This window comes from Dasypus novemcinctus, chromosome 23 (assembly GCF_030445035.2).
Source record: "Dasypus novemcinctus isolate mDasNov1 chromosome 23, mDasNov1.1.hap2, whole genome shotgun sequence".
NCBI lineage: Eukaryota > Metazoa > Chordata > Mammalia > Cingulata > Dasypodidae > Dasypus > Dasypus novemcinctus.
The window spans coordinates 17,551,586-17,565,364 of NC_080695.1; the positions used below are offsets into that span (position 1 = coordinate 17,551,586).

Below are 13,779 nucleotides of genomic sequence, written 5' to 3' on the forward strand. Positions count from 1 at the left end.
CTTTCTTTTAACATGAAAATCACAGTTCAGTGATGTATTTCATTATTTATTTTTATTTATTCCCTCCCCCTGAGATGGCTCCCTCATCTCTCTGCTCATCTCCTTTAGGAGGTATCAGGAACCGAACCCAGGACCTCCCGTATGGAAGGTGATTGCCCAGCTGCTTCCACTCCCTGCTTGCACTTGAGCCATCCGCTGTGTTGCAGCATCTGCTTGTCTTCTTTAGGAGGCACTGGGAACTGAAACTGGGACCTCCCATGTGGGAAGCAGGTGCCCAATTGCTTGAGCCACGTCTGCTCCTCATTTTTTTTTTAAGATTTATTTTTTATTTATTTCTCTCTCCTTCCCTGCCCACCCCCTCCGAGTTGTCTGCTGTGTCCATTCACTGCGTGTTCTTCTGTGTCTGCCTGTATTCTTATCAGCAGCACCCGGAATCTATGCCTCTTCTTGTTGTGTCATCTTGGTGTGTCAGCTCTCCGTGTGTGTGGTGCCATTCCTGAGCAGGCTGCACTTTTTTTGTGCGGGGCAGCTCTCCTTACGGGGTGCCCTCCTTGCTCATGGGGCTCCCCTACATAGGGGACACCCCTGGGTGGCACGGCATTCCTTGTGCGCATCAGTACTGTGCATGGGCCAGCTCATCTCATGGGTCAGGAGGCCTTGGGTTTGAACCTTGGACTTCCCATGTGGTAGGCGGACGCCCTATCCATTGGGCCAAATCCACTTCCTTCCCCATGTATTTTAAATCTTTCAGGTTCCTGGAGCTAAAAGGAGGAATTAGAAAGGTGGTAATCATTCACCTTTGCTGGGAGTTGTATTTCTTTTCCTCTAGGTGCTCTTGGATATTGGAATACAAGGACTGAACATATATTTTGAAACTGAGTTGTATTTAGATAACTTTTGATTGTGGCCCATACCTGCTGGAAGTCAAAGGCTTGAAGTCTTTAAGATCTGTTCCAGCAGAACAGCTAGGAGGTGGTGGGCTGGCGACAGCAGAGCTCTAAAGAGCTGAGAGGCACTGATGGTGGCAGATCTGAATCTGCAGCAGTCTTCAGTCCTCTAGGCCAGCCAGTGGCCAGTGAAGTGAGAGCAAAATCAAGGTCAGAACTTGGTCAGAGCAAGGTTAGAGAAGCAGAAGGTGGAGCCCGAGTGCAATCAAGGAGCAGAGGAGGAAAAAGTGCTGGAGACAGAGTTGGAGGAGGTGAGACCAGACTGAGGGTGTTATAACCTTTTGGAGACAGTGTTAGTTCACCAGTTCACCAGCCCTTCCCTCCAAGAGCTGAGTTGCTCCATGGGTAGGTCTTGTCACTTTCCCAGGACCCCTTGGGTGTCCCTGAGGCCCTCGGTTACAGGCAACTGGGTCTAAGCCTCTGGCCCAGGCCTCAACTTCCTCCTTCCTCCTCCTTTCCTTAATTTATGTCAGTAGCACCTGATGCCTTCTGAGCTGAGAGATTTGTGGACCACTTCTGCAGCCTCCGTGGCTTTGGGGGTGCTGCGGCCTGGGACTCTGCCCACCAGCTTTGTTCAGGGCACAAAATGTCTCAGGCAGGCATCAAGGAATGATTATGGCCAAGTCCTATAACAACCTGACCCACAGCCTGACTGGAGGCTTCTGGGGCTTAGAGACTTCATTGATATCTGCTCTAGTCTTGGCTGGAGGCTCTCTGCATGGTACTTTCTGTCTACTTGACTTATAGCTCTCATAGGGTCCTGGACGAAGTTCAAAGGGGAAGATACGGTAGGATAAAGGAACTTGTCTTTCCTAAGCATCTGCTATTTGCCAGGCCCAGTGCTGGGCAGGTCACATCAGTCATCTCAACTGAACTTTCCTATAGCCTTTTCCAGTATGTACTATTGCCTTAGTTTACTGAGCCTACCCTACCTTCCCCTTTCAACAGACCGGAAAAAAAGAGACTTGGCAGAAATAATTAAGACAAATAAAACTCAGCAGAAACTATCTTCTGTAGAATTTGATATGATAAATATCTGATTAAGGAATCAAAACTTGATTATAAAATTCATTTGGATAAGACTTGATATTGGGAAAAATAACTGGCTAAACAAAACAGAAAATGAAAAAAAATGGGTGTCAGTTTACTGTGGAATAGAAAATCAATTAAGGAATTAAATTGGCTTAATGGAATTCGCTTTTGGCAAAAACTCATCAGTGTTAGTTTATATCTGATTTTAAGGTTTTTATGTTATAAGCACAATATCAGAATATTCTTAGGGACAAAATGGTGGAGCCAAGAAATCAGAAACTCCCCAGAGTTCAGAGTAGCACGATCAGGGGTGGTTACTGGTGCTCAGTCTTCAGCCCACTAAGGCCAGCAGCGCACCTGTCTCAGCTCACAGGGACGGGGTCCTTCCTCAGAACCAAGTTCTGGTTCAGGGACCGCTCCCACAGCTCCAACAGTTTACCTGCAGATGAGGTGCAGTTCTTGCTGGACCAGGGAGATTGTCACCTTTGGGAAGGAGGAGATCCCTGGGACTGAGCTCTTGACCCCAGGATGCCCTGAGGCAGCTTCACAAGAATTCCTTGGCTAGTCAAAGAGGAGATGGAGGTTGTAAAGGGGAAGGCAGATGGGAACTGAGGTTGGGCTGAGCCCTAGGCCAGATAGGTTAGGGGTCAGGTTTCAGGTTGGTTTGAAGAGGTTGTAGCACTAGGCACAAAAGCTATCCTCTCTCTCAGATACCTGTAAATACCCTGGGGAGAAGGCTTTCAGAGGCAAAGGGAGGTGTTTAGGAGTGATCTCTACATGAAAAAGGTGTGGCAGCGGATCAAAATGTCCCCATTAGTGAAGATCACATTGGTCACTAACATAATGTATTCATTCTCTAGGTGTCTATTAAGCACTCTTTGCTCCAGGTAAATCGTGGGCACTGAGTGAGGATACAGCAGTGAAGGAGGCTGGCCCAGCTGCCTGCCCCGATGGACCACACATTCCAGGGTGGAGGAGTTAGACAATAGGCAAGGGAATGAATGAGCAAGCTAATTTCTGGTAATGGTTAGTGCTGGAAAGATAAAGAAAAAGGTGATAAGATAGTGACAGGGTTGGGGAGGGGAGCTGACCCAGAATGATTCAAGGGAACATCCAGGCCCAGATCTGGGGTAACAGGGTGCCAGGCAAAGGCAAGGGCCCTAAAAGAGGAATGAGCTTGAAATGCTGGAAGAGCAGAAGGAGGATGCATGAGACTGTAGTGCAAGATGCAGGCAGTCCAGACCTCACAGGGGACCAGACCACCTAGAGGAGGTGGGACTTTGTTCTCAGGGCAATGGGAAGCCCTTGAGGCCCTCAGTCGGGATAGACATGCTCTTGCCCATATTTAAAAAGATCATGCTGGCTACCATTTCAAGTTTAGACTATAGGGAGAGAGCAGGAAGTCCACATCCCCAAGAGAGAGAGGATAGGATCTTGGACTCTGGATAGTAGCCCTGGAGATGGAGAGACCTAGATGGATTTGGAATATATGTAGGTGGTAGAGCTAATAGGTTGGATGTGGGGGTGAGGGAAGGAGGGAGCAAGGATTTGGGCTTGAGTGACTAGGTGGATAATGGTGCCATTTATTGAGATGGAAAAACTAAAAGATGAACAGATATTGGAGGTGTGGGCATGGGTAAATTAAAGGTTCTGTGTTGGACATGTTATTATAGAGATGCTCATCAGACATCTAAGTGGAATCTGGAGCTAGTAGAGAGGACAAGATGGAGGATAAAACTGGGTACTTGATATTTAAGTGACGTTTAGGAAAGCAGATGTTGCTCAAGCAATTGAGTTCCCATCTACCATATAGGAGGTCTGGGATTCGATAACCACGTCCTTCTGGTGAAGGCACGCTGGCCTGTGTGACAAGCTGACCCACATAGAATGCTGGCCTGCTCAGGGGTGCTGCCCCACACAGGAGTGCTGGACCACGCAGAGAGCTGGTGCAGCAAGATGACGCGACAAAAAGAGACACAAAGTAGAGACAATAAGAGACGCAGCAGACCAGGAAGCTGAGGTGACAGGAGAGAATGATCGCCTCTCTCCCACTCCAGAATGTCCCAGGATGGGTTCCCAGAGCCGCCTAATGAGAATACAAGGAGACACAGAAGAACACACAGCGAATGGACACAGAGCTCAGACAATGGAAGGAGGGGGGAGAAATAAGTAAATCTAAAAAAAAAAATAAGTGATATTTAAAGGATTAGATAAATCACATGGACTCTGGGTCCTAGAGTGGTGGCTCTCAACAGGGACGAGGTAGGGTGATTTTGCCCCCTACCCACCAGGAGTCACAGGACAATTTCTGGAGATGACATTGGTTGCTACAGTTGAGGAAGGGAGGAGTACCAGGGGACACTGCCAAATATCCTGCAATGCACAAGTCAGTCCCACAACAAAAAATTACCTGGCCTCCAAGTCAGTAGTGCTCTGGCTGGGAAATCCTGTCCCAGCTTGAGAGTGAAGATAGAGAAGAAATGAGAGGACTTAGCCCAGGAACATTCTTACATTAAGAGGTAGCGCCTCCAGCAAAGAAGGCTGGGCAGGAACAAATAGGAGGGAAATCTGGGGACTATGGTCTCATGGAAGTGAAGAGTGTCATGAAAGGAGGAATGATCAACTGGTGAAGACTGCTAAGAGGTGGAATCATTTGAGCACAGAGAGAAATGACTAATGGATTGGGCAGGATGAGTATTGTTGTGTCCCTCATAAAAAACAAATGTCTTGGTTTGGAAGGGGTTAGAGGGTCCAGGGGAGGTTTGTGCTGTAGCCAACCCTTACTGAGCATTTCCTTCCTGTGGATCCCACTTGAAGTTCTTTACGTTATAATTTCATTTATCCAAACACAACATGTAGGTATTAGTATCTTGTTTCACAGAAGTGGCAATACCATCATTGCTCCATTTTACAGATGTGGAAACTGAGCCACAGAGAAGGTAACTACTCCCCAGGGTCAGGTAGTGGATAGTAAGTGGCAGGGCTAGAGGTCTGACTCCAGATTCAGCATCCTCAACTGGATGGAGGCGAGGAAGTGGAAGTTGTAACTAAATACAACCCTTTTGAGAAATTTTGTTGTAAAGGACAACAGAGATGGGTATAAAAGGATGTTTGTGTGCTGATAGGAGTTATTCATGTAGCTGGAAGAATGGACGCTGTTGGAGGGGAAGCTGAGAGCTTAGAGAGTCCTGAGAAGGTGAGAGGGAGCCAGGGCCCAAGTCAAGGGGTCAGCCTTTCCTAGGAGCCATGCACTGGTAGCTCTGAACTGGAACCCAACTCTGATGAGCAGGATTGCCCCTAGACTCAACTTCTCCCCTCTTCTCCCACTGGAGACCCTGATCTGCTTCTTCTTGTAGTCCCCCTGCTAAAAGGTGGTCTTCCTACAGGAAGCTGCTGCACAAACCTAGCCCTTCCCCAGCAGCATCAGTGTCCATGGGGCAAAGGAGACAGATGTATCCAGGAACCAGGGTCCCAAGACCAAGGCCTGCAACCAGGAGCCAAAGAGCAGGCTGGATGGGGCGTCTGGTCAGTACCCTCAGGCTGGTTGGGGCATCTGGTCAATACCACAGGCTGAATGGGGCAATCCGGTTAATACCCTCAGGCAGGAAGGGGCAGTCTGGTTAATCCCACAGGCTGGATGGGTAGTTTGGTCAATACGCCCTTAAGTAATTCTTGACCCTTCACTGACTGTCATGACCCTTAAGGTCGCTCACAGGGAGACTTGAATCAGCCTCTCCAGAGTCTTCCCTCTTCACTCTCCCCTTAGCTTCTGGCTGTGAACATGCCATGCTCCTTTTGTGTGTGTATTTGTGTTTTTGCTCTTCTCCTCTCTCTTTTCACTTTTTATTGTAACATATATACAGCTATATGTACAGTTTCCCATTTTAACCACTTTCAAGTGTACAATTCAGTGGTTTTAATTACGCACAATATTGTGCTAGCATCACCAACATCCATTACACAAGCTTTTTCATCACCCAACCAGAAACTCTGTACCCATTAAGCAATGACTCCTCTTCCCCCTGGTAATCTCTAATTTACTATCTGTCTCTATGAATTTGCTTATTCTAGCTATTTTACATAGGCAAGATGATACATACATGTCTTTTTGCATGTCTGACTTAACAAAGTCTTCAGGGTTCATCCATATTGTCGTATGTTTCAGAACTACATTCCTTTTTACAGCTGAGTGACACTCCCTGTGTGTATGTACCACATGTTTAGTCATGCATCATTTGATGAACTTGAGTTGCTTCCACCTTTTGGCTATTGTGAATAATGCTACTATAAACGTTGTTGTTTGAGTCTGTGCTATCAATTCTTTTGGTTACATACCAGTAATTCTATGTTCAACTTTCTGAGGACCAGGTTCCTTTTAGCCCTCTTATGTGCTGAACTCTCTTATGCCATCCAGGGTCTCTTTGCTGGAAAGAAGGCTCTTACCTTCTTCTCCCTCTCTCCCTTCTCCACTGGGCTAAATCTTGCCTAACCTCCTGTCTCAGCATCCTGAGAGAGCCCTTATCTGATTTCCCCAACCAGATGAGGACTTCCTATAAACTGCACCCATAACAATGGGTGCTTGCTCTTTTAAAGTGCTCTTCCAGGGAGCCCATGAAGCTCAGTGCTTGAACACCAGCCTCCCATGCATGAGGTCTCCCAAGTTTAATCCCTGACCCCAGAACCACCAAAAATAAATAAATAAATAAATAAATAAATAAATAAATAAATAAATAAATAAATAAATGGAGTGCTCTTCCAACTTGTAATTTTTTGGTCCAATGTCTGTATTCCATGCTAGACTGGAAACTTCATGAGGGTAGCTCTTGTTTACCACTGTGATCTCCAATGCCTGGTATAGAGTAGGTGCTTCATTAATTATTTGACAAATGAACAAGTGGCTTGGTGACTATTTTATAGTCTCTGTGGTGTTTATATGACTCAAACATGCTGTGTTCAGTGTTTTATTCTCTTCTGCACACATTCATACAAATTTTTATCAGTCAAATAATTATCTTTCTTTGAAAGTCTGTAAAGAAAGCATTTAATTCAATATCCATCTTTGTGGCAGTTGATCTAAAACAGAAAGGAGTCCAGTAAGCTTGTGTATTCTTGATCCTTCCCAACAGGATGGCTGAATTGGTTTTGTGTGAACCAACAGAACTTTACAACATCTTGAATCAAGTCTCAAAACTATCCAGATTAGCTGAACCCAACTACCTCTGTTTATTGGGTAAGTGCTTTAAAAAAAATTTTAATGATGTTTGTTGTGGGCAGGGCCCTTCAAGCATTATTTTGGACTAATTAACAAACTTATTGAAGGAAACGAATGACTTTAGAAGACTGTTAGATTCACTAAGCACAGTTGAAAATGTCTGTAACATGACTTAGAAATCAGCCCAGATTAAGTCTAAAAGGGAAATTCCTGGAAGACTTGTGTTCTGAGTCCTCTTATTGTTTTTAGTGAAAGATTTTAAACATATGATAATAGAACAAACATAAAGTATTACTAGTAAACATCCATATACTCATCATTAAGATTTAACATAATAAAATGTAAAGTCCTCTTTTGTACCCAGTCCTGATCCCATTCTTTTCCCTCTCCAAAGATAGCTGCTTCAGGATTTTTAAACTTTACTACATTGCAAGTATCTCTAAGTACTATGTATGGCTTCAAAATTTACACAAAAAATACTATAATGTACAATCATTTATGCAAGTTGCTTTTTTTTTTTAATTTTTTTTGTGATTTTCCCCCAAGTCTACATGTGAAGATCTAGTAAATTTATTTTAACTGCCAGTAGGAATATGTATCCATTCTCAACTAGTTCTTCAGGATTATCTTGGCTATTCTTGGCCCTTGGCTTGTCCATATAAATTTTAGAATAAGTAGATGAATTTCCACACATTTTGAGATTTTGACTGGAATTGTATTGAAACCTGGGAGAATTGATATTGACATCTTTATAATATTGAGGCTTCTAATCCATGAACATAGTGTGTCTTCCATTTATTGTGATTTCTTTAATTTATCTATAAAATGACCTAGAGATCTTGCCACATATGTTTTCAGATTAATTCCTAGGTACTTGATAGTTTTTGATGCTATTATGTTACCTTTTTGTTTATCATTAGTATACAGAAAATATGGTTGATTTTATATATTGATTGTGTATGTAGTAACCTTTCTAAACTCTTTTTTTTAAAGATTAATTTATTTATTTCTCTCCCCTTCTCCCCTCACCCCAGTTGTCTGTTCTCTTTGTCTTTTTGCTGCGTGTTCTTTGTCCGCTTCTGTTGTTGTCAGCGGCATGGGAATCTGTATTCCTTTTTGTTGCATCATCTTGTATCAGCTCTCTGTGTGTGCGGCGCCATTCCTGGGCAGGCTGCACTTTCTTTTGCGCTGGGCGGCTCTCCTTGCGGGACACACTCCTTGTGCACGGGGCTCCCCTACGCGGGGACACCCCTGTGTGGCACGGCACTCCTTGCGCGCATCAGCACTGTGCATGGGCCAGCTCCACACAGGTCAAGGAGGCCCAGGGTTTGAACCATGGACCTCCCATGTGGTAGACGGACGCCCTAACCACTGGACCAAGTCTGCCACCTGTGTTTCTTTTTGTTGCATCATCTTGTTGTGTCAGCTCTCCATGGGTGCGATGCCGTTCCTGGGCAGGCTGCTCTTTCTTTTGCGCTGGGCGGCTCTCCTTACGGGGTGCACTCCTTGCGTGTAGGGCTCCCTTACGCGGGGGATACCCCTGTGTGGCACGGCACTTGTTGTGCGCATCAGCACTGCGTGTGGGCCAGCTCCACACGGGTCAAGGAGGCCTGGGGTTTGAACCGCAGACCTCCCATGTGGTAGATGGATGCCCTAAGCACGGGCCAAGTCCGCTTCCCTCTAAACTCTTTTTGTATATTACTTTGTATTTTCTATATTCAAATCATATAATCTGTAAATAATGGCAATATTATTACTTTCCAATTCTTATGCTTTTTCTTGCCTTATTGCAGTGGGGCGAAACTCTAGTATGTTATTGAACAGAAGTGGTGAGAGCGAGCCTCTTGTGTATTTTCAGATCTCAGAGGGAAGAATACCAACATTTTATCATTAAGCAGCATGGTAATTAAAAATATATAGTTTTATTTTATTATATTTTAAAAGATTTATTTATTTTTTATTTATTTCTCCCCGCCTCCCCCGCCGTGGTCTGCTCTCTGTGTCCGTTCACTGTGTGTTCTTCTGTGACTGCTTCTATCCTTATCAGTGGCACCAGGAATCTGTGTTTCTTTTTGTTGCATCATCTTGTTATGTCAGCTCTCCATGTGTGTGGCACCATTCTTGGGCAGGCTGCACTTTCTTTTGTGCTGGGTGGCTCTCCTTTCGGGGTGCACTCCTTGTGCATGGGGCTCCCCTACGCGGGAACACCCCTGGTGGCAGGGCACTCCTTGCGCGCATCAGCACTGCGCATGGGCCAGCTCCACACTGGTCAAGGAGGCCCGGGGTTTGAACCGCGGACCTCCCATTTGGTAGGCGGACGCCCTATCCATTGGGCCAAGTCCGCTTCCCAAAATATATAGTTTTTAAAAACTAGATATACTTTACCAATCAGATTAAGGAAATTCTCTTTCCTTCTATTCCTTGTTTGATATATATATTTATTTATTTATATTTACAAATGAATGTTGAATTTAATCTAATAAGGGGCAACCCCAGATGTCTCAAAAGTGGCTGCAGTCCATGCAGGTTTACTTCTGGTTTCCCCTTTGTCCCAAACCCTTGGTAGGTCCTGGACTTGGCTTTTTTTCCTCTAGCCCCTGAAGGCTGTGAATTGTGAAGCTCCCTTTCTCAGCCACCCTTTGGCATGAGCACTTACCCTCAGGACAAAAGAGTGACCTTGAGTGCCTTTTTTACGTTTCTATATTCTCCTCTCCTCCATTTTTGGCTTCATAATCCCTCACTATATCACTATATTGTAAGCCCCTTAATGCATTTAAGATTCTGGAAACATTTCATCCAACTTTCTGGTTGTCTATAGAGGGAGGATTGATCTGAGTCACTAGTTTCTGTATTTCTTAAGCTAATATCTTCTCCCATTCTTTGACTTGTCTTCTAACTTTGATTATGGTAATTTTTTGTTCCATTTCAAATTTGTTGACATAAAGTTCTTCATAGTTTTCTCCTATAATTTTAAATAATTTCCACCATATTTTAATAATGTCCCCCTTTTCATGCCTAATGTTTGTTTATGCCTTTTTCTTAATCAACTTTGCCAGAAGTTTTTTCCCATATAACTTTTTTCAAATTCAAAGCATTAGCTTTCAGTTTTGTTGATATCCTTTATTGATTTTTTTTCTATTTCATTAATTTTTATGCTTTATTAATTTTTTCTCTTTTCTGTGTTTATTTTTATAACTGTTTATGATGAACACGTTCATTCATTTTCATTGTATCTAATATTTCATTTTTCTAATGCATTTTGTTATAAATTTTCTGTAAAACATTTTTGCTGCATTCCCAAAGTAATTTTGATACATAGAGCTTTTTTTTTTTTTAAGGAGTATTCTAATTTTCTTTATTCCTTTCTGTTTCCTCTACTGATTTGGAAATCATACATTTTATGTTTATTGAATATTGTCTTCTTCCATTCTCTCTATTCCCTCCTTCTGGACCTTCTCATCTTACCTACCCATCATGCCTCTTGAGTTCTCATTTATGTTTTCCATCTCACCATCAACTGATGCTGCATTCTGAGTGACATCTCTTCCTTCCAGTTCTTGGTAATTGAATTCTTCGGTTTGTTTCATCTGTTAACTCTCTCATGGGAGTTATTTCCTCATAAGGTTTTTAATTTTTGTTTGTGAATTCAGTAGTGAGGAGTAGTGAAGGTATCCCCACAGAAGGATTTTGTGATTTTTCCTGACAAAGCCCCCAAATTTCAGTGGTCTGGAACCAGTTTCTGCAACAGAACAGGCCTCATTTCAGTTTCTTGTGGGTGATTTTTAAAATTTTTAAACTCTACTCGACTGTTGGATAGAAAATTTTTTAGGCCCTCTTTTCATAGGCTTAGGTTTTAGGATTTATTCACAAGGCTCAGTTCCTGTCCCATGTTTCTCCCAGTCTGAGGAGGTTCAAAAGCACTCCTTCTGTCTTAGTGTGGGCATTAGAACCTCAGCTTCCAAGTTCTGGAGTCTAAGTTCAAGTGTCTATTCCACAGGTCATTTAGTGTGAGCTCACACTAGCTTTGATTTCTATCTTTTTTTTGGAACTCAGAGAAAATTCCTGCTACATCAAGACACAAAATCTCAGTACCCCTTACGGGGATGTGTGGGTAAGGTAATGGCAGGGTAGGGGGACTTGTGCTGTGGGCAGCTAACTGCTAAGCAAATATATGTTGATGATGATACACGTATTCTCAGTAGTTTGGTCTATGTACTCTGTTGTAAATGCAATTATTAAATACTTTTCCTTTTCAGATGTTCGTAACAAACGGGAGTATGATGAAAGCCACGTGATCACAGCCCGTCGAGTGAAGCAGGTTTACTGGCAGAGTCAGGATGTGGGGCGGGCTGGCAATCTTCAGGAGGGTGGGAAAGAATGGGAGACTTTATCCGAGATCCAGGAGGCAGCACTGGCTATTGGGCACTGTGGGCAGCAGAGGCAGGACAGCTCCCTGTACAGCCACCACAGAGGCCTTCCACCCTTCTCACAGGTTCCTTCGTTGCCCCTGCCCCCAATCACAGTCAATGGCTTCATCCAACAAATATCAATTTAAGTCCTCCATGTGCCAGGCACCGTTCCAGGCTCTGGGGATACAACAGAATACAGGATGCCTTAGTTCACTGCCCCTGCCCTCATGGAGTTTCTATTTTAGACAGAGAACAGACAATAAACAATAGTGATATTTACTATTATTACAACCCAAAGATGGAAGCCCTTCCCTTCCTTTTTCTTCCCTTCCCTTCCCTTCCTTTCCCTGCGCACCTTCCTTTCCCCATCCCAAAAACTTTTTAAAAAGAAAGAACCATGAACGCAGTCATCACCCGCCCCCACTGCAGTGGGGCCCCAACTCCAGCCCTGCAGGGTATCTACTTGCTCCAGTCATTGCCAGGCCTGGCAGTCTTGGCTCAGGCTCCATCCCAAACCTCTACGTCCTTACCACATTCTCTGCCCTTGGCTCTGAGGTTCTCTTTTACTTCCCTGGTTTCTTCCCCATCTCTTTGGTCCAGCTTCATTTCTTCTTTCTACTGCCTAAGGGAAGCCCCTGGACTGTCCATAGTCTCCTTTAGGTCTATTAATAGACTTTCTTGCTCAGAGATTTCACCCAAGCAAACAGCTTCAACTATCCACATTCAATGAGCTGTTCAATTTTACTTCTAAAATTTCGTCTTGCAAAATTTCCCCTTCCCTATCCCCATTACCCACTGTGCTGATATGCACCCCATCTCTGACCTTTTTTTCACATATAACTTGGCAGGGAGCATGGGCCCCGGCTCAGGAATTTTTCCAGGATAAGCTTGCCATCCCTCTCCTCCCCCAGTCCGTCATTATCTCTTATTTTCTCCCTGGATTTTCACTTCTCTGGTTCTGTACTCTATTACTCATTTCAGGCCTTTGTCTTCACCAATGTATAGACCTCAGCCCCCAACTCAACTCTGAAATCTGTGTATACCTTTGATTCTGGTGGCACCCTGAGCTCTGAAGAAGGAACATTCTACCTGTGCCCCAGCCCATCAGAACCCCTCAGCCACACTGACTTTCTGCCATTTAATTGCAGGTCTCTGGGGACTCCAGCCCCAGCAGGATACAAAGCTTCTTGATGTTCAAGGCCTTCTCAGACCTCTTCCACTTCTCTCTCCAGCCTCATCTCTTGGCACGTTTCCACTCTCACTTGACACTAAACCCCACTGAACTACCATGTTTCCTTGCTAAGATGCACAAAGTTCCCCCATGTTTTAACCTCTCTGAAATAGGAATACATCCTACAATTGATTTGCACTTTTAATGTGATAGCATCTTTTTCCCCAAAATCTGATGTGGTAGACATCTGTTGTTTTTCTGTCCAGCATCCCCCTTTATGGAGGGGAGCTCTTCTTCCTGCTCAAATCATGGGATTCTAGTAGAGCCCCCTAAAATAGCTGAAAAGAGTCAATCAGAAATGGAATTAGGGAATGGCATCTCTTTCCAATCTGGTGGTGGAGTTTGGCAGCTGGGAGGCTGAGCATTGTCGGTGTCCAGGGGTCCAGCTTCATGAGGACCTGGTTCAGGTTGTCCTGGGGGCCATTTGCACCCCTGCCCTGCTTGAAGTATTGTTATAGAACAATAAATCCCTCCTTTTTTATGCTCTCCTGATTATCATATTGGTGATGCATCTTACAATCGATGGTGTCTTACAATCTAGGAAGTACTGTACCTCTGGTCCCCTGAACATACTGCCTTTGCTTCATGAACACAGGGATGCATCTCCCAGATGCTTCATGAACACAGGGATGCACCTCCCAGATGCTTATTATCATTGATTTAGTATAGCTGACAAAAATAAATGGATGGCAGCTGTACCTTTGCCTGAAACACTCTCCTGACCCTTGTCCATCTGGCAAATTTCCATTCAGTCTTCGAGTCTCATCTTAAATTCCTCTTGCTCCTTGCAGCCTTTTTGAGGCCTCCAGGCTGTCTCGGGCATCTCTGGTTTCTTTTTTTGTGATCTTTGTTTTCCAGAGCCCTGCACAGGGTAGGGGCAAAGCAGATACTCAGAGAATAGTTACTGAGTAAATAAATGAATGTCCAGCCCCATCTCCCTGCCCTCCC

General features: G+C 44.2%; 1 protein-coding gene across 3 annotated transcripts in view; it reads left to right on the forward strand.

Moving 5' to 3' along the window:
* The window catches only part of STYXL1 (serine/threonine/tyrosine interacting like 1), a 67,179-nt gene that overhangs the window by 6,736 nt on the left and 46,664 nt on the right, over positions 1-13,779 (forward strand). For all 3 annotated transcript variants that reach the window (XM_004448272.4, XM_004448271.4, XM_023591402.3), the window contains exons 2-3: positions 7,106-7,209; positions 11,448-11,509. In XM_004448272.4, the coding sequence (XP_004448329.1) occupies positions 7,107-7,209; positions 11,448-11,509 (165 nt within the window). In that variant the 5' untranslated portion in view covers position 7,106. The remainder of the gene's footprint in view (positions 1-7,105; positions 7,210-11,447; positions 11,510-13,779) is intronic.